The sequence below is a fragment of the Phyllobates terribilis genome, unplaced genomic scaffold (genome assembly GCF_046119375.1).
Source record: "Phyllobates terribilis strain yellow unplaced genomic scaffold, ASM4611937v1 Scaffold_3__8_contigs__length_932513732, whole genome shotgun sequence".
NCBI classification, from domain to species: Eukaryota; Metazoa; Chordata; class Amphibia; order Anura; family Dendrobatidae; genus Phyllobates; species Phyllobates terribilis.
Window position 1 is genome coordinate 757,645,677 of NW_027362763.1, and position 21,515 is coordinate 757,667,191.

General features: G+C 42.9%; 1 protein-coding gene across 3 annotated transcripts in view; it reads right to left on the reverse strand.

Moving 5' to 3' along the window:
* MACROD2 (mono-ADP ribosylhydrolase 2) overlaps positions 1 to 21,515 on the reverse strand; it is a 2,798,553-nt gene that overhangs the window by 302,632 nt on the left and 2,474,406 nt on the right. For all 3 annotated transcript variants that reach the window (XM_073672205.1, XM_073672203.1, XM_073672204.1), the window contains exon 9: positions 12,784 to 12,865. In XM_073672205.1, the coding sequence (XP_073528306.1) occupies positions 12,784 to 12,865 (82 nt within the window). The remainder of the gene's footprint in view (positions 1 to 12,783; positions 12,866 to 21,515) is intronic.

A 21,515-nucleotide genomic window follows, 5' to 3' on the forward strand; every position in this document is an offset into this window, starting at 1 on the left:
CACAGGGTTTTTGCCTTCTTTTGGATCAACATGTTGGGGTGTAGGTTGAACTAGGTAGATTTATGTCTTCTTTCAACCTGGAAACTATAAACAGTGAACAGAGTAGAACACATTGGCTATGTACATCGTTTAGTGGCTGCTATTTAGAGCTGAAGCTCAGCTCCTATTCTTTATTCTTTTCAATAGTAGCTGATCCGCAATACCTGTCAACAGCCACTAGCAGTGTACGGAGCAGTGTTGTGCAGATCCATAGAGTTACATATGGCTGATGTTTGACCTGATGACAGCTGATGTGTGGGGGGATGCCAGGATTCAGACAAACCACCGATCTTATATTTATTACCTATCCTGAGGATAGGTCATCGATATATAAGTAGTGGACAACCCCTTTAATATCCCATTTTGTCAGTTAGACGTTTACTACTCCTATATAGTGAGAAAAATGCAATCCATGTGCCCTGAAGCTTATCCTTGTACCGTAGCCTCGTGACATTCACTGCCTATAAATGGATATACTTTAATGATGCTCTCTTGACTATAAAGAATCCCAATTGAATGAAAATGACTGTAATGTGATGGAAGGTGTTATAATTTGGTTAATGTACTGCAGCTGCTTGAAACAAATAAAAAATAATAATAGTAACAGTATAGAATACAGAAGTTCATCAGAGATGTGGATAATACACTTATGTGCAAACTCTGTTTATTAGTAGGCATGAGCGAACATTTCAATATTCGGTTCGGAAAAGTTAGCCAAACAAATTGATATTCGCCGAATTTATTTGCCGAATGTTTGTCGAACATTTCTGAATCCCATAGGAGTCAATGGGGTATGGGGGGTGACTAGCCCAGGGGATGGGGGATGACTCGGTTACCCGGGCCTTTAGCCTTAAGGAGGTCGCGGTGGTCGGCTCCTGGGCCCGTACTCTGGGGTCTCTCTTTAAAAAGGCGTTGATAGATGTCAAGTTTATAAAAGTTTGTGACCCCACCTATGGTTTCTGATGATATTCACCAGCGCTGCGCAGTCCACTGAGGCCGGTGATAAGGCAGCTAGATGGTATGGCTCCCCACAGGTGGAGCTAGGCCTCAGGGCAGGGTACGGACAGGGTATGCAGGACGGAGAGACTCAGCCGGGTCAGAGCAAGAACAGGGACGGACACAATAGTCACTTCAGTACCTTTTACTGATGGAAATTCAGGCACTCCCCAGAGCACTGTAGGGTGAAGGGTATATGTCCGGATCCTCCCCAATGAGCGGGTTTTGGGCCTCCTGTTTCTTGATTCTGCGTAGTAAGTTTCTGACCTGCCTGGAGCTAGGCCTAACTTTGTCTCTGTCCTGCGCTGGCTGACCTTGTGGTAGGGCCTTCTGTTGGATTACACGCTCCCGACTTACGGGGCCTATGTGTCTCCTGGCTCGGTTACGTATCAGCACTTTAGCGATCCTGGGACTTGTAGTTCTCCAGGGATTCCGGTTTATCCTACTGGGTCATGGAGATCCCGGTAAGCTTCGGAACCGGTGTCCGGTAACTGCTTCTTCGGGGTGAGCTAGTTAAGCTCCTCTGCCCCCTATGAACTAACTCTCTCTACTCGCCTTCGGCCTACTCGGACCCTCAATAGGCTACTCACACTAACGGCAGCTTGCCGCACTTCACCGATCTTATGGCGCCGGCACACCTAAAGCTCACCTCACTGAGCTACACCGAGTCTTGATCTGGATATGCTCCACTGCAGGATAGCAATTGCAGGAGCTGGAATAGGCTTTTGTCCTCTGAGGTAACTCCTCTCAGGCTGTACTGGACTCACTGTTAAACCAGACTCTCACTTAGACTCCAGTCTAGACAGACTCCAACTCCCTGCTGCCTGGCTCCACCTTCCCTTTTATATCCCTAACGGGCTCCCTCTGGTGGTCTGAGGTGGTAGGTGGAGATGTGTGAATGGTTATGGGGGCCTCTTGTGGAGGAATCCTTCAATACACCCTTCTAGGATCTGTGATACCAAGCACAGCTGGGCTTCACAGGGGGACCAAAAAAATGCATAGAAAACACCTAGAAACAGGACCAAAAGCTGCCAAAACACATCAAATTAGGTGTAGACACCAGGGAAGTGCCATCAATTGACCCAGAGTACAAGTACTATAATTATTATTACTGTGACAGCGACATTTATTCAGTTGCGCTTTACATGTCAAAAGGGGTCACCGACTGATACAACAGGAGAGAGGACCCTGCCTGCGCGGGCGCACTGTCACGGACTTGGTTTGTGAAATCACTGTGCCACGGACCCCGGAGAGCCTGGAGGGGCGTGACTAAGCGAGCAGCGGACTGTTCACTAGAGCCTCTGATGGTGAGGTTATACTTGGCTCCCGATGAACTCCAGGTGCCACTCCAGGACAGACCAACGGAAGAGCAGCAGCTGGACTCAGTAGGATAGACTAGATGGTGCAGCGGGCAGAGTCTGTATCAGGAGTGCAGCGGGCAGAGTCAGTATCAGGAGTGCAGCAGGCAGAGTCAGTATCAGGAGAGCAGCAACCTTACACAACTTAGACTGCAGAACAAGGAAGGTTCCACTACCGCCAACCCAATAGATAGAGACTAGTGATGAGCGAGCACTAAAATGCTCGGGTCGAGCACATTGGAATACTCAGGTGGTCGACCCGAGCAACGAGCCCAATGTAAGTCTATGGGAAACTCGAGCATATTTCTGGCGGTCCCCCCCGGTGGATGCGCCAATTCTGGCACTTTGCCTCGCTCTTCCCACTGCCCTGTAGCGGTGGCAGTGGGGTAATAGGGCTGGGATTGATGTTAACTTATAATGCCAGCTGACATCAAGACCAGGTTAGTAATGGAGAGGCGTCTATAAGACACCCCCATTACTAACCCCATAGTGAAAGTTAAAAAAAACACAAACACCCAGAATAAAGTACTTTAATTGAAATAAAGACACAATTCTTTAATGTTCTAAATTAAACTCTACTTACCGTATCGCCCATGCCATGCCGCAGACACTGGGAAGCTCCTCAGTGAAGCTCCTCAGTGTCTGGCTGTGACGGCATCCAGATGAGCAGAGTTCATGTCCAATGAACTCAGCTCACCTCATGCACGTTACTGACAGCGTGGGAGAATTCTTCTGCGCATGCGGTGCCGGCAAATGACGTCACAGCTTGAGCAGGAGAATTCTCCCACGCTGGGATGGCATTGAGATGGCAGGCTGGATGGTAGCAGAACGCTGCCATCCAGCTTGTCATCCTTCAGAGACATTGCCTGCACTCCGCAGAGTCTCTGAAGGGTGGCATGCTGGATGGCAGCGTGCTGCTACCATCCAGCCTGCCATCTCAATGCCGTCCCAGCGTGGGAGAATTCTCCAAGCCGTGACGTCATTTGCCGGCACCGCATGCGCAGAATAATTCTCCCACGCTGTCAGTAACGTGCATGAGGTGAGCTGAGTTCATTGGACATGAACTTGGCTCATCTGGATGCCGTCACAGCCAGACACTGAGGAGCTACACTGAGGAGCTTCACTGAGGAGCTTCTCAGTGTCTGCGGCATGGCAAGCTGGATGGCAGCGTTCTGCTGCGATCCAGCCTGTCATGTCAATGTAGCAGAGCTGAAGCCGTCCTGGGAATCATGGAAAGGTAAGAATGAGGTTGGTTTATTATTTTACTTTTATTGCAGGAGATCGTTGGCTTCAGCTGGAATGGGCGTGATGGTAAGTACGGTTTAATTTAGAACATTAAAGAATTGTGTCTTTATTTAAATTAAAGGACTTTATTCTTGGTGTTTGTGTTTTTTTTACTTTTACTATGGGGTTAGTAATGGGGGTGTCTTATAGACGCCTCTCCATTACTAATCTGGGCTTGATGTCAGCTGGCATTATAAGCTGACATCAACCCCAGCCCTATTACCCCACTGCCACCACTACAGGGCAGTGGGAAGAGCGAGGCTAAGTGCCAGAATTGGCGCATCCTATGGATGTGCCATTTCTGGGGCGGCTGACGGCTGGTGTTTCTAACCTGGCAGGGGGCCAATATTCATGGCACCCTTCCTGGGCTATTAATATCAGCCCCCAGCTGTCTGCCTAGCCTTTGCTAGCTATTAAAATAGGGGGGACCCCACGTAATTTTTTTTTGGGTCCCCCATTTTAATAGCTAGTAAATGCTAGGTATTCAGCTGGGGCGGATATTAGTAGCCTGGGAAGCTCAGTGGGTATTACCCCCTTCCCAGGCTTCAAACATCTGCCACAGCCGTCTGCTTAACCTCCGCTAGAGACTAAAATTACGGGGAACCCCACGCCAATTTTTTTTTTTTAATAAATCCTCTATTTTAACACTAAATGACAAGTACAGTAACCAACACTGTCACTGTACTTATTATATATGTGACTGACATGTTTCTATCTATCTAATCTATGTGTAATGCTCTATTCTTTCTGTTCTAAATTGTCGGGTACCGATGTATGCCTCTGATGAATTGCCGGCCGGCTTTTATAAAGAGACAGGTGCATGAAAACACTATTATTTTTTTTTAATAAATAATTTTAACACTAAATAACAAGTACAGTAACCAACACTGTCACTGTACTTCTTATATATGTGACTGACATGTTTCTATCTATCTAATCTATGTGTGATGCTCTATTCTTTCTGTTCTAAATTGTCGGGTACCGGTGTATGCCGCTGATGAATTGCCGGCTTTTCATGGTTCACTGTGAGCACTGTTCCCATCGATTTGGGCAATCACTGTAATACCACAACCACCATGGCTGTGACATTACAGTGAGTGGCAGACAATCCCTGCATGATTGGTGCTCTAAATAGCGCCAAACATGCAGGACGGGGACCCGAGCTCCCGCCCGAGCATCTAGAAAGTGTACTGAGATGCTCGGGCGAGTACCGAGCAGTGACGAGCATGCTCGCTCATCACTAATAGAGACCCAATCAGGATTCCCCACATTTCAAAAAATTACTGGCAGACACTAGCAATGTCTAATCAATTTCACTACAGTAGAAATAGTGTAAATAAGACCCACACCTGTTCCAGTACAGCCAATCCCGAAGATGGAGACCTAACCAGGAGTGTTCACATTGCCCTAAATTAGGGCTAACACCACCGAAGTGGCATCAATTTCACTAGAGTATAAGTATTGCAAAGGAGGCCAAAACCAGTTCCTCTACAGCCAACCCAATAGATGGAGACCCAATCATGATTCTCCACATTTCAAAAAATTAGTGGCAGACACTAGCAATGTCTAATCAATTTCACTACAGTAAAAATAGTGTAAATAAGACCCACACCTCTTCCAGTACAGCCAACCCAGGAGATGGAGACGTAACCAGGAGTGTTCACATTGCCCTAAATGAGGGCCTAACACCACCGAAGTGGCATCAATGTCATCAGACTACAAAGTAGTTTAATGCAGACCCAAACCTGTCCCACTACAGCCAACCCAATGGATGGAGACACAATCAGAATTCTCCACATTTCCCAAAATGAGGGCCTAAAACCTGCAGCAGCAGCAAGAGGAGGCACAGAAGCCATATCACAGACTGCAATTTCAAGAGATCAATGCAGCACACTCAAAACTACAACATCGCCTACTCTGTACAGTCTGCAATTGGGTTGCAAAAGTCCTTGGAGATCCATGACTTGTTCATCTTAATAATAGTTAGGTGGTCTACACTTTCAGGGGACAGCCGGGGGCGCTTATCCATCAAGACACTACCAGCAGCGCTGAAGACACATTCAGAGAGAACACTGGCTGCCGGGCATGATAAATTCTCCAAGGCGTGAGAGGCGAGCACAGGCCATTCATCCATTTTTGACGACCAAAATGTAAAAGGGTCAAAATCCTCCCTGATGGTATTCATATTAAGCTCTAGATACTACTCCACCATCCCCTCCAGTCGTTCACCACGTGTCAGACTTGTACTCTGTTGTGCTGGTGCATGAGCTGGTGCAAAAAATGTGTGAAAGGACTCCCAGAAATTGCTTCTGCCACTTACTCTGTTGCAGCTGCTAATGTTTTTGCGTTGACGAACTGACGTGCTGGAGGTTGAAAGACTACAGCTGCGATGCACACTGTGTGCCTCACTGTTATCTTGGGAAAAACCTCTATTAAGGTTGCTTAAAAGCTTGTTTCGATACTCCAACATAAGCAGGTCCCTTTCCAGGGCAGGAAGCATCTGGCAAAATTGACTCTTATAATGTGGATCTAACAGAGTGGCAACCCAGAAGTCAGCATTATTTCGAATCCTAACTATACGGGGATCATGTTGCAGATAGTGCATCAAGGCACTCATATGTCGGGCTCTTTCAGGAGGTCCAAAGCCAGACTGTATTGTGGGTTGCTTAACACTGATGATTGTTTCCTCCATCCCCTCCTGCCAACCACGTTCAAACGAGAGGGGATGATTATCCTCTTCATCCTCTGACAGCTGCTCGCCCATCACCTCTTCCTCCTCCGTTAGTTCCTTGGCTCTTGCACCTTCACTAACAGTTTGCCTGGCATCACCAAACCCCCTCGATCGCTGTAATCCACCGTCACTTGGCATCCGTCTGTGTGACGACAGTCTGGAAATTTGAGACATTGGTATCCCTTCCGCATCCTCCTCTTCTTCTGGGGCCACCACCTCCTGCCGCAGATTATTCAAAGTTTGCTCCAGCATGTATATGACAGGAATAGTGATTCTGATGACGGCATCGTCAGCGCTAACCAGTTTAGTAGCCATTTCAAAAGCGTGCAGAAGGGTGCAATCTGTTCCCACTCCGCAAACGTAATATGCCTCAAGTCCGTACTGTGTTGCCCGAAGCTATACATCATGACATATTGCGTCAGAACTCGTTGCTGCTGGCACAGTCGCTGCAACTTGTGTAGAGTGGAATTCCACCGCGTCGACACATCGCAGATCAACCTGTTAACTGGCTCGGACAAAGACCTTTGTATCGATGCAAGTCAATGACATGAGTGGTGCGAACGGCGGAGGTGAGCACACAGCTTACGTACTTTGTGAAGCAGCTGATCCAGGCCAGGATAGTGGAGGAGAAATCGCTGTACCACCAGGTTGAGGACGTGAGCCATGCAAGGCACGTGTGTGAGCTTGCCTCAGCCTAGGGCCGCTGCCTGGCTCTAGGTTCAGCAGAGACAGCCATTGCTCAAACTGAGCCTGGAGAGCTGCCCACAACTCTTCACATGTATCACTGCTATCTCCAAGGCATATTAATTTGAAGACTGCCTGATTATGGTGAGCCCTGACTGCGCAGTACGGAGGTGATGTGTATTCGCTCTGCACCCTTGGAACGCGTGTCTCATTAAGGCAGAGGTTGAATGTGCAGGTGGAGGCCCTAGAAGAGGTGGAGGATGCAGAAGCAGTGGAGGAAGTGGGAGATACAGATGTTTCTTCTGAAAGCCTTGGGGATTCCTAGATTTGTGGAGCAGCCCCTTCCCCGCCTGTCCCCACAGCCACCAGAGTCACCCAGTTCCTAGTCAGCGAGATGTAATACCCTTGGCCATGCTTACTCGTCCAGGTGTCTGTGGTGAAATGCACCCTGGCACAAGTAGATTTAGACAAGGAACTGTTGATGTTATCTGCAACATTCTGGTGTAGCGCAGGCACAGCTTTCTTAAAGAAGTAATGGCGACTGGGGTACTGCGACGGCCATCAGTTTTCAGAAACCATCTTTATCTACCAGGCGGAAAGGCAGCATTTCCATGGCCAACAGATTGGAGATGGTGGAGTTCAAATTCTTAGCTTTGTCATGCGTAGGATGAAACAATCTTTTATGTGACCACAACTGTGTGACCGAGGGCTGGCTAAGGTGCTGAGAGAGGGTGGAGTATGGTGAAACGGAAAAACTGGTGGAGCGTGAGTGAGGTGCAGATGTTACAGTGTGCTCAGTGAAAAAAAACACAGCAGGCGTGTCTGCTTCCATTATAGCTGATGGGCTGTCACTCAGCCTGACTGGAGCGGGTAAAGAACCAGAGTTTCTGCGATGAGAGATACTTGGCACGGTAACAGAGGAGGAGGAAGAAGCAGCGGTTGCGTTTGATGGGGTAGCTGATGGTTGTTGAGGTGTGCTGGTCCTCATTTCAGCGCGGTAAGACTCCCAGCGTAAAGAATGTTGTTTGAGCATGTGAACGTTCATGCATGTAGTAGTCAAATTATTGCAGTTTTTCCCTCAACTGAGTTTTTTATCGCAAAGTTTGCAGATAACGTGAGTTGGCTCATCCTTTGCAGTGACAAAAAAGGCCCATGCTAGGCAATCCTTGCTGCCCCTGCGAGTTGCAGACCCGTGACTGCTGCTGGCCACAGCCACGGTTGTGGCTAAGGATGCAGTGCTCCTCGTGCTTGCATCACTCCGTGTCTGCGTCGTAACCTCCTCATCTTCCTCCTCCACCTCTTCAGATGAGCTACTCGGCTGCATGACTCTGGGTTCACACCAAGTAAGACCCTCAACCTCATCATCATCCAATGTGTTATCTCATTCCTCGCCCTCAGAGTGACCCCTCTCCTCTTGTTGCCCTGACAGCACAGTACAGATCGCATGAGCCTCAAGTATCTGAGTCTCATCGGGATCACTTCTCTTCCCTGTGGTTAACTTCTGGTGACGAGGGTCAGAAACCTGCTCGGACCCTACTTCGTCCTGCCCCGAATCCAAACTAAAAAAATTTTGGGCATCGGTGCAGATGCTTTCCTCCCCTTGACTCTGTGACTGTTTGGAGTACACTTCTGATGCCCATGGTGTAGAATGGGTGAAGAGTTCTACAGACTCGCTCATCTGTGGTTCGCTACAGTCAGTTGGCCAGTTGGCCAGTTGTGACGTGGGGGGAAGAATGGGTAATTGGGGTGCCACCTCTGTGGATTGTACTGCGTGTGATGTTGAGGTGGAGGAAGAAGAGGAAAGGCCACTGGAAGTAGAGCTTGCCATTCACTGGAGCACCTGCTCTTTCTGGGCCTTATCAACAAGGCGTATCGCTGTGCGGCTGCCAAAGGAAGGGAGTGCAGTAGGCCGTCCACTAACATACGTTGTCAGTTGTCTTTGGATAGGACCTGTTTGTGTTGGTTCACTAGTGCTTTCACTAACATTACCATGTACCCCATGTACACCTTGAACACCAAGCCTATTCCCCCTTCCACCATGCCCTCTCTTTTTCCCACTCATGTTAGTCAGATACAGTGGTAGGAGCATGCAATTAACTAAAGAAAAATACGTTTTTTTTCCTGTACAATAGCTCAGCACACACCTGAATTTCAGCGACACTGAATGACAAGGGAAGATATGGCCTTACTAACAGACAAAATATATTTGTTAGTGTGCATGAGGCCGATAAAACTACGAGATATTCTCCAAACAATTTCAAACTGAGATGCCCCCTGCTGTATTACTTTAGGAACAGAAGAAATTTTTTTTTGAATGTGGATGAGGCCAGTATGACATACAATATTTGTTTCAAAATATTTCAAACTCAGATCTAGCCAGCTGTATCACTTTACTCAGAGCAAAAAATATTTTTGGGTTACTCTGCATAAGCTCTGCGTCCAGCTGACTTTGACCGCCACTGACATAGTAGCTGGCTTATAGCACTGTATGACTTTTGCCACAGGAAAAAATATTTTTTGGACTGGGCGATCACGAACCGGAATGTGCCATATTCGTGCCAAATTTGAAACCTTCGAACATTTGCTGATCAAATTCGCTCAACACTACTTATTACTTATCGAATCTAGTTAACAACAATTATTGCCAATATTTAAAATGCTGAATTAGTTTTTCTTCATTAAAACATCTATTTCATAGCGAATATTTAACCCCTTAATGACCTACAATACTTTTTTCTAATACCGGTCATTAAGGGGTCTTATTCCTCAAACTCTAAAAAGGCAGCGCTGAGGAATAAGTTAATAGCGTCCTCCAGCAGGCATAAATGCAGTAGGTGTCAGCTGCATATTACCGCTGACACTTTGCTGAATTGATTGGTTTTAGCAATGATCGTGACCATTTAACCCCCTCAGATGCATTTCTCAATCACGACAGCGGCATCTAGAGGGTTAACAGTGGAAAGGGACTCCCCCTTTAACCCCACCAGCACACGGCGATCTCGTAGGTCCCAACAGTTGCCATGGCAAGCCGAAACCAAGAATAGGCTCCGGGGCACGGTGACCTGCAAAGAGACCAGCAAACTACCCTTGAATAGAACATGGAAGTCTCATAGTGGAGCTAAGTATACCAAAAAAAAAAAAGGAAAAAATTTACTTTTCAATAAAATTAGTAAAAGTGTAAAAAAAAAAAAAAAAAATTGTATGGTCACATGTGGAAAGACCTGATCTATAAAACTGGCACATTAGTTATTTCTTAAGGACAAACACCATTAAAAAATAAAAACTCGCCAAAAATGTAGCATTTTCTTCATACTGACAGCAGAAAAATATAAAAGTTACAGCTCGCAAAGTCTGGTGATGCAAAAACAAATTATGGTACATTATAGTAAAATAGTTTTTTTAGCGTGCAAATGAAGGAAAGCATAAATAAAGCTATATAAATCTACATTAATCGTACTGACTCAAAGAACAAAGACTTTTTATCACTTGTACTGCACGATAAATGGCATTAAATCAAAAACAAAAAATCCAAAATCCAAAAAATATGACTTTTGGTTTAAGAAAATAAGCAAAAATTGCTCTTTTTTCTAAATCTTCATTAACTTTTTAGGAAAATATTTGAAAACACAAAACGATCAATCAACCTAAATTTATCACTAACAAAGTACAATGTGTTGCAAAAAAAATAACTCAGTGGGATATATTATTAACACAAAATGACAAATATCAGTTTTGAAAAATGGGGTTCGGTCATTTAGTCTAAAATTGGCTCCGTCACTAAGTAGCTAAAGGAGTGGTCCATTACCTGTATCTACAGTTTAAAAATATATGAAAGCAGAGTACAGAGATCTGTCTAATGATCCTTAACACCTAACCAGTTTTGTAATTTGCTTTTTTATTTTAAAATCCCCTAAAATTCTCTCTATACAGCTAATCACTATGTCTGTTTTTTTTTCATTTACTTCCTTTGATGTTTCATTTGAGGTGGGTTTAAAACAGAATTTCCCAACTGCTGTCACTCACCCTGCTTCTATCACCGAACCCTGATTATGATTCATTTGAGGGTAGTGGTAGAAGCTCTGCAGATGTGGACAGCAAGAACCACGGAGCTCAGTGATTGGCTGCAGCGGTTATGTGTGCTTTAGTTGTGATGTCACCACTACAGCAAAGACACAAAGACTGGAGAAGCAGTGGAGAACCACGATTAAAGCCAAGGAGGACATGTACCTTCTCTGCTATTTTACATGTATTAAAGTGTTTTGGTCCAACTTTTGTTAAAGTGGTAGACCTATATAAGGCAGCCCAGTGCAGGGTTTGCCAACAGTCCATAAATTTCAGGACAGGCCGTAAAATAGGGCACATTTTTACCGGTCCATAAAAAAATGGAAGGCGTTCAGGATTTTTTCAAGCTTTAATACATGTGAGGAATGCTTGTCTCTTTCGCATTCCTCACATGTATTAAAGCTGTCAAACAGTCGCAAATCATGCACACGGGAGTGATTCAAACATATCACCGAGTACGCTGAAGATACTCGGTACTTGTCCGAGCATACTCGCCGAAAGGGTTATCCGAACATACTTGCTCATCACTACTTATAATCATAATGATTTATTATGGTTTTCTAATGTGTCCGTAAAAAATATTGTCTGTCCGTGATTTTTTTTTTGGTAAGCTATCCAGAGAAAATAAAAAGTCAAGTTGGCGACCCTGGTCCAGTGTCAGATTCAAGAATCAATGCACTGTGAGCTCTCATTGCCTGCTGAACTCACCATGCAATCGGTATGCTATCTAGACCTTGGCCAATGACTGGTCATCAAGATCCAATTTAAAAAAGAATAGAGTGGGCACAATCATGCTGCCCAGTAGTTCGAGGCTATAAGTTAGCTTAGATGGACAGCATTAGTGCGAGGCAGCAGAAGAGGAGACTTTCATTAAATGACAAGTTGGGTGGCAGGCACACTGCCCAGTCAAAAAGTCAGTACCAGCCCGTCCTCCATCAGCGCCAATTGCCAAGTACCTGACAGCAGAGGTAGATGGCAAAGAGTGAGGTCTGGCAAGTACGTAATATGCAAGATTTGGTTTAAAAAAAAAAAATAAATTGTATGTAATCTCATACCATCTCCCACACAACTCCTGCAGCTAATTACTGGCCCAAGTGTTTTGTGCTGGAGATGAAGGCATCATTGCTGAGGTCAGCGATTGTCTGCAGTGGTCATGTTGGCAAATGACACATGATCAGCTGTAGAAGCTAAACCATCACCAGAACAGTGGGGGATTAAATGGGGGAGTAATATTTAATTTTCTTTAAATTGCGAAACATTTCACATGGGGCAAAATTGTTAGGTAGATGGCATGTGTCAAAGTAACATTCACAAGGTTTCCCAACAAAACATCACATTGTCGCCACCAGTTGACATTTTCTGTTGCATTCTGGTGCATTCGTGACAACCATTTTTAAGGCCAGTATGACCAACTCTGGACAGTTTCATAGGCAGAAATGAGGGCTGGTAATTTTGGGTCAGGAGATCTGCTGATGGTCCAGACATTGTGGCCTATACTTGGACTGTAAATATTGGACATGTGAAACTTGTCTTCGATTTCAAAGTAATGGGATCCATATATTTATTTTACGGTATGAATCCAGCTATTATCAGGTACTGATAAATGAAAGTAATAGTCATGTACTGTACCTTTTAGAAAAAACTCATTCAATTTCCTTTTGTATATTTTGTAGTCAATATCCAAAAACACACAGAAGATTATGCGATCTATCTGCAAAATAAAAAAAGATAAAAAATGTTAGGAATCGATGGAAATACTTTACTAATTATTTCCAATGGACATAATCACCTTAACCTGACATTCCAGATTATTTCACTTCTCTTACAAATAACCAGTTGCATAGTCAGGGGAGAATTAAATGAAATAAATAATCCTTCCCTGACATTTCCTTAAATAATCTTCTATACGAGTTCCTGCAAAGCAAGCAATTCTCATCTCATATATAATTATTTGCACAATACTAATCATGGAAACGCAGGAACAGGATGTTATATGTTTCCCTGATAAATGCACAGAATGCAAATACAATAAATTATTCATGCAAATGTAGTAAGCAAATTTAAAACATTTTGTTAATTTATGGGGTATTATTTTTAAATTCCCGCCAGTGCTTTAGATAGTCATTCGGCACAAATGAAAATATGGAAATTCATTTAGAGAAAAGCGATTCCTGAGACTCAGAACTCATTAGATACTCAAAATATAGCATCATATTCATCAAATTATTAATTTTAACATCTTCTCTGTTTAATATATCTAAATAGATTTTTGCTATATTTCACTAATTCACCAGCAGGGACTTGCAGAAATATGTTCCCAGTAGTCCTTACGACATGAATCATATGTACAGTGTATTAGCAGAGTTTTAATATCGACTGTATTTTCTTTTCTTTTTTTTTCTTTTCCACCTTTATTACTCACCTACCTATAAACTAAGCTCATTGTATCAGAGCAAGAAAAAATATCCACATATAGTACATTAAAGAAGCACTCCTCCTCACATCAAAATTTTTATCCTCTTAACATATTGCAGTCATCATTTCATATGGCACTGTGTACTTACAATTGCTCATTTTGCCTTTCTACCCATTTAATTCTTCTCCTTTCCATTAGTTCTATGAAATCACATGATTAAAAACCGACTAGCTGAATCCTTCCAAGCGCTATGTAGAAACAGGAGGACAATTTCACTGTATGAGTCATAAGTCACTGCAAAAGCCCTTGGCGGGGAGGAGGAGTAGCAATTGGGTAAGGTGTTGAACAGGGGAATGATTCTTGCAAGGAAAAGAGACTTCCTGTTTCTACATAGAGCAGAGAAAAGCGAAGAATTAACTGGGCAAAATAAGCAATTGTAAGCACACAGTGCTATGAAATATGATGACCTGAATATATTAAGAGGATAAAAACTTTTTGGGAGGAGTGCTTCTTTAAAGGGCGGCTTGTCAGTTGAAGCCTTTACTATTTTGCTAGAATTGATGGAATATTTATGAGTGGTAGCTCACTGGATGCAGCTTGGACATGACACAACAGAAGTCATGTCATTCTCCTAGGAAAACAAACAACGCTGAAACGGCACCACTGAGGGAGGAGAGCATACACAATATTTCTTTTAGTTAGGGTCTTGAATTGATAAAGTTGTGGCTGTCCAGTACTAGAAACTCCTTAAATCCTTGAGTGATTAAGAAAAAAAAACCAAAACAGCACAGGTCATCTAAATAAATAAAATCAGGACCAGACTGACCCACCTGATATGTAGATAGAAATATTGGAATGCTGCTACCCTTTTCTCATAGTGGCAGCAGATGGAGTTCAGGGTATTTAATCAATATCAATCTTTTTGTTTGGAAAAAACAATGCATTTTGAGACATAAAACCTCTTCATCAGCTACTTCGAGACAACTGTACTCAAAAGATGTGCTTTATGCCTAAAAACACGTTTTCATTTGAAACCAATACATTTGATATTATTTAATGACATCAACTGTTATCATTACAATAAAAAGTTAGTAACAGTCTAACATTTTTCTCTACATATCTTCCAAGATTGAGGACCACCTAGATTTACCAAAGATGGCTGCACCCGGAGTGATTGTACAACCAAAATAGATGAATAAGAATCAAAGTTTCTATCTTCTATCCTTTGCTATACATAATCGCCACTTACTGCCCTATGAGTCTCTCTGCTTGATTTTATCTTTTCCAGTACTTCGGAGATCAGCGAATACTCCAGTGAGCTCAACACACTCTGGCTGATAACATTTGGAATTGACTTTGAGGCTTATCACTATTTCATAAGAAATGATTGATAAATAACCTGGACATAAATAGTTCTGAATGAAGGTTGGTCTTTGGAACTTTGGAGCCTCAGTCCAATAACGCTATACACTACAAAATATTTGTGCAACTGCAAGGACAGACTGTGATTCTAGTCCTTGCAGAATGGGCCACCATTATAAAGTTTGTGAGTAGCACTTAACACAGACATACAATTACTAAATATTTTCTGAAGAGCCATTAGAGTAATTATTGTACAACAAAACTAACCCTTTTCCATCATGTAAATTTGCAACATATACAAAGAATTATCTAATGATTACTAGAACAGGGTTTCTGAGCTCCTCATTCTACATTCTAGACAACTCAGAATGAACTGGCAAGAAGCATTCTTGACCACTGATCCATTCAAAGTCTATACGACTGGTTGATATAGCTGGGAATAGCACTCGACTACCATTGTCAGTCCAATAAACATAAAAGGAGCAACGGGTTGCATGCATGACCAATGATCTATTCAAGGCTTATTCGGTACTTTTAAATTGATGGCCTATCCTTAGGAAAGGTCATCAATATCAGGTCGGGGGAGGTGCGACACCTGGCACCCCGGCCGATCCGCTGTTCACGATGTCGGCGGTGATAGGATGTGCTTAGCTGTGGAGAGTAGCAACACAGTTCCATCAGCTGTAAATTGGCTGCCGAATAAGAGGGGATGTGAAGTTCCCAGCCACAAACCACTGCACAGTTGACAGAGCTGTGCTGTGCAGCTCGGCAACTGATCATATCCGGCCGGCCCCGGGAACAGCTGATCATTGGGGATGCCAGGTGTCGCACCCCACCGATCTGATATCGATGACCTATCCTAATATAGTATAAAAGTAGTGGACAACCCCCTTAACAACTTCTGCTTTTTCTTCTGAGAATTCTCAGTGGATAAATTAAAGGGCAAAGGGAGAAGAGTAAGATGTACTCAGGATTTATTTGTAGTCTATAAAATAGAAACACATAGGTCTGCAGAGAAGTTGCATGCAGTTGTTTGGGGCAATAAAAGTTTGGGGAACAGTGCCCCAGATGGAAATTTGGAAAACATTTTGAAAGTGTATGTAGTATGAAAATTAAAGGAATATTTAAACCGAATGGCCGAGAGGCATCACATGTTTGTGAACATTTATGCACTGCTGAATTACGCCGCGATCCAAATTTTTATACAAATACTATTTTTTCTAATCTTCCTGGTTGAACTTGTGAGTTTTTGGAAGTTTCTGCTTGAATTTCTTTGCAGGATGTCAAAATAGCCTCCCACCCCCATAGATCTTTTGCTTGAGGATACTCCAAAGGTTCTCAATAGGGTTGAGGTCAGGGGAGGATTGTGACCACACCATGAGTTTCTCTCTTTTTATGCACATAACAGTAGAGATGAGCGTTGTTCTACTCGAACTGTTCGCCAATCTCAAATTCGAGCTGTTTTGGGCGGTGTTCGAGCCGTTCGGCGAACACGAACGATTTGAGAAAAATTCGGCTGTTCGAGGTTATGTTCGATAACTGTTCGTGCACCAAAATCATAACTGGATTTTTTCTCAGTAATGATGAAAATTAATGTTAATACGCAGTTTGAGTGTACAGCGGGGTGGGGGGAGGGGCAGGGGATGGATCTCTGCAGGAATAATGAAGATCTCCATTTTTTTTTCTCTTTCCCGCATTTGCAGTGGGGAGGTGCAGTCTGTCAGCCTATCAGCAGCGCACACACGGAGCGAACTGCTGTTTTTCACACAAGCAAGGGCATGTGTCATTGGCAGTGTATGTCACATGTCCTTGCCCTATAAGACCAAGCCATTTTCCCCGTCGACACCATTTTCTCACTGCTGCAGCTGCGTTTTAGACGGCACCGCTGTTGCTGTGTGCGCTATACCTTGTTAATTTCAAGCCAATTTTCGCACAAATCTACAGATAGCTTGGGAGTAGGGAATAGTTGTGATTGCAGTCCTTTTAAGGACTAGGTTACAGCATTTCCTACGACTTTTATCAGGCAGGTCTGTACTCTTAAATAGATAGATTGTGGGAGTAAAGACTAATTGTAATTGCAGTCCTTTTCAGGACTAGGTTACATCAGTTCCTATCAGTTTTTGCCAGGCAGGTCTGTGCCAGTGCTGTGCAAGTTTTTTTCACAGCATTTGGCTGAATCTAGCAAAGCTAATCCTTTTTGGCCTATTGCAGAGTGTGTTAGTCAGTGGAGTAGCCTATCTGTGTTGCAAGATATACCACCTGTGTATAGAATACCAATTTTTTTACTGCACCTAGTGAAGTAAAATCTTTTGGGCATAGCATCATTCTATTAGTCCATCTATACTGACCTCCATCAGGTTGCAAATTGAATATAATTTTTTTCTGCATCTAGCTCTGAAAAAATATTTGGGCTTCTAGCAGTGTGTGGGACTTGTTCTATTAGTCCATCTATACTGACCTCCATCAGGTTGCAAACTGAATATAATTTTTTTCTGCATCTAGCTCTGAAAAAATATTTGGCCTTCTAGCAGTGTGTGGGACTTTCTCTATTAGTCCATCTATACTGACCTCCATCAGGTTGCAAATTAAAAATAATTTTTATCTGCATCTACCTCTGAAAAAATATTTGGGCTTCTAGCTGTGTGTGGGACTTGTTCTATTAGTCCATCTATACTGACCTCCATCAGGTTGCAAACTGAATATAATTTTTTCTGCATCTAGCTCTGAAAAAATATTTGGCCTTCTAGCAGTGTGTGGGACTTTCTCTATTAGTCCATCTATACTGACCTCCATCAGGTTGCAAACTGAATATATTTTTTTTCTGCATCTACCTCTTAAAAATTATTGGGCTTCTAGCTGTGTGTGGGACTTGTTCTATTAATCCATCTATACAGACCTCCATCAGGTTGCAAACTGAATATATTTTTTTTCTGCATCTACCTCTGAAAAAATATTGGGCTTCTAGCTGTGTGTGGGACTTGTTCTATTAATCCATCTATACAGGCCTCCATCAGGTTGCAAACTGAATATAATTTTTTTCTGCATCTAGCTCTGAAAAAATAGTTGGCCTTCTAGCAGTGTGTGGGACTTTCTCTATTAGTCCATCTATACTGACCTCCATCAGGTTGCAAATTAAAAATAATTTTTATCTGCATCTAGATCTGAAAAAATATTTGGCCTTCTAGCAGTGTGTGGGACATTCTCTATTAGTCCATCTATACTGACCTCCATCAGGTTGCAAATTAAAAATAATTTTTATCTGCATCTACCTCTGAAAAAATATTTGGGCTTCTAGCTGTGTGTGGGACTTGTTCTATTAGTCCATCTATACTGACCTCCATCAGGTTGCAAACTGAATATAATTTTTTTCTGCATCTAGCTCTGAAAAAATATTTGGCCTTCTAGCAGTGTGTGGGACTTTCTCTATTAGTCCATCTATACTGACCTCCATCAGGTTGCAAACTGAATATATTTTTTTCCTGCATCTACCTCTGAAAAAATATTGGGCTTCTAGCTGTGTGTGGGACTTGTTCTATTAATCCATCTATACAGACCTCCATCAGGTTGCAAACTGAATATATTTTTTTCTGCATCTACCTCTGAAAAAATATTGGGCTTCTAGCTGTGTGTGGGACTTGTTCTATTAATCCATCTATACAGACCTCCATCAGGTTGCAAACTGAATATAATTTTTTTCTGCATCTAGCTCTGAAAAAATAGTTGGCCTTCTAGCAGTGTGTGGGACTTTCTCTATTAGTCCATCTATACTGACCTCCATCAGGTTGCAAATTAAAAATAATTTTTATCTGCATCTAGCTCTGAAAAAATATTTGGCCTTCTAGCAGTGTGTGGGACTTTCTCTATTAGTCCATCTATACTGACCTCCATCAGGTTGCAAATTAAAAATTGTTTTTATCTGCATCTACCTCTGAAAAAATATTTGGGCTTCTAGCTGTGTGTGGGACTTGTTCTATTAGTCCATCTATACTGACCTCCATCAGGTTGCAAACTGAATATAATTTTTTTCTGCATCTAGCTCTGAAAAAATATTTGGCCTTCTTGTAGTGTGTGGGACTTTCTCTATTAGTCCATCTATACTGACCTCCATCAGGTTGCAAATTGAAAATAATTTTTATCTGCATCTAGCTCTGAAAAAATATTTGGCCTTCTAGCAGTGTGTGCGACTTTCTCTATTAGTCCATCTATACTGACCTCCATCAGGTTGCAAATTAAAAATAATTTTTATCTGCATCTACCTCTGAAAAAATATTTGGGCTTCTAGCTGTGTGTGGGACTTGTTCTATTAGTCCATCTATACTGACCTCCATCAGGTTGCAAACTGAATATAATTTTTTTCTGCATCTAGCTCTGAAAAAATATTTGGCCTTCTAGCAGTGTGTGGGACTTTCTCTATTAGTCCATCTATACTGACCTCCATCAGGTTGCAAATTAAAAATAATTTTTATCTGCATCTAGCTCTGAAAAAATATTTGGCCTTCTAGCAGTGTGTGGGACTTTCTCTATTAGTCCATCTATACTGACCTCCATCAGGTTGCAAATTAAAAATAATTTTTATCTGCATCTAGCTCTGAAAAAATATTTGGCCTTCTAGCAGTGTGTGGGACTTTCTCTATTAGTCCATCAATACTGACCTCCATCAGGTTGCAAATTAAAAATAATTTTTATCTGCATCTACCTCTGAAAAAATATTTGGGCTTCTAGCTGTGTGTGGGACTTGTTCTATTAGTCCATCTATACTGACCTCCATCAGGTTGCAAACTGAATATAATTTTTTTCTGCATCTAGCTCTGAAAAAATATTTGGCCTTCTAGTAGTGTGTGGGACTTTCTCTATTAGTCCATCTATACTGACCTCCATCAGGTTGCAAATTAAAAATAATTTTTTTTCTGCATCTACCTCTGAAAAAATATTGGGCTTCTAGCTGTGTGTGGGACTTGTTCTATTAATCCATCTATACAGACCTCCATCAGGTTGCAAACTGAATATAATTTTTTTTCTGCATCTACCTCTGAAAAAATATTTGGGCTTCTAGCTGTGTGTGGGACTTGTTCTATTAGTCCATCTATACTGACCTCCATCAGGTTGCAAACTGAATATAATTTTTTTCTGCATCTAGCTCTGAAAAAATATCTGGCCTTCTAGCAGTGTCTGGGACTTGTTCTATTAGTCCACCTATACTGACCTCCATCAGGTTGCAAATTCTAAATAATTTTTTGTCTGCATCTAGCTCTGAAAAAATATTTGGCCTTCTAGCAGTGTGTGGGACTTTCTCTATTAGTCCATCTATACTGACCTCCATCAGGTTGCAAACTGAGTATATTTTTTTTCTGCATCTACCTCTGAAAAAATATTTGGGCTTCTAGCTGTGTGTGGGACTTGTTCTCTTAGTCCATCTATACTGACCTCCATCAGGTTGCAAATCGAATATAATTTTTTTCTCCATCTAACCCAGCCAATAGTTTTGGCCTAATACCACAGTTTGGCCACTCTGCTCTGCTCGGTTCCCATCCATTGTTTTTTTGTGCAAACAACTCCAGAGTTGTGAATTAGTTAACCACCAAAATGAGTGGAAAAAGGCCTGCTGCTGGTGGAAACGGGAATAGGCGTGTTGGGAAGGGGAAAAAAGGTTGTGTCAGTGGGGTAGGTGTTAAAGCAACAGTAACATCTGCAGAAGAAAGACCATCTTCCAGCCAAACTAAAATGTCTACTTCTTTTAGCGGACAATGTGATAAGATCCCTTTCTTACGCCCACGCCAATCGCTACAAATTCCAGATGAGGCACAAAAACAGCAGGTGCTTCAACGGATATCAAGTGCTCCTTTAAGTGGGCTCTCCTCCAAATCAACTTCAACATCACAAATACTCCAGTCCTCAAAGGTGTCACCCCAATCGCACTTGCTTCCTCACAGCTCCCAAATCTCCAGCTGCCCGTCTGAGTATGAGGTAGAACAGATGGTTGAGTCTGCAGAGCTGTTTACTCATACTATAGCCTGGGAATCAGAGGTCGACTCCAGCGCTTCTGTGAATCCAGACGAGGAAATGATCTGCACTGATGCCCAGAATCTTTATGAGTCGGATCCAGGACCAGACGCAGAAAGTTCTGACCATAATGTAGACCCTCATTCCCAAACTGTAACTCCTGTTGGTGGAGACAATGAGGAAGACGATGATGAGACTCAAATACCTGATTGGAGCGACAACTTTAGTTTTTTGTCAGGGCAGGAACAGGTTAGCTCTGAGGACGACGAGTGTGATAACGCACAGGGTGATGATGATGAGGTTGGAGATCCCACTTACTGTCAACCCACAGTCAGCCAAGAGATGAGGTCAGCAGAGGAGGTGGAGGAAGATGCTAGTGACGACGAGGTCAGGTTGCGCCTTCCTGGACAGAGACGTAGTACTGGATGCACGTCAACAACTGCATCCTCAAACACAACTCTGCCTCTCACCACAAGTCGTGGTGGCTCTTCAGGTCGCATGGGTGCTAAGCCTTGCATAGCCTAGGCATTTTTTCAGATCGATAAAGATGACCCAACTCGTGTTATCTGTAACATTTGTCAGC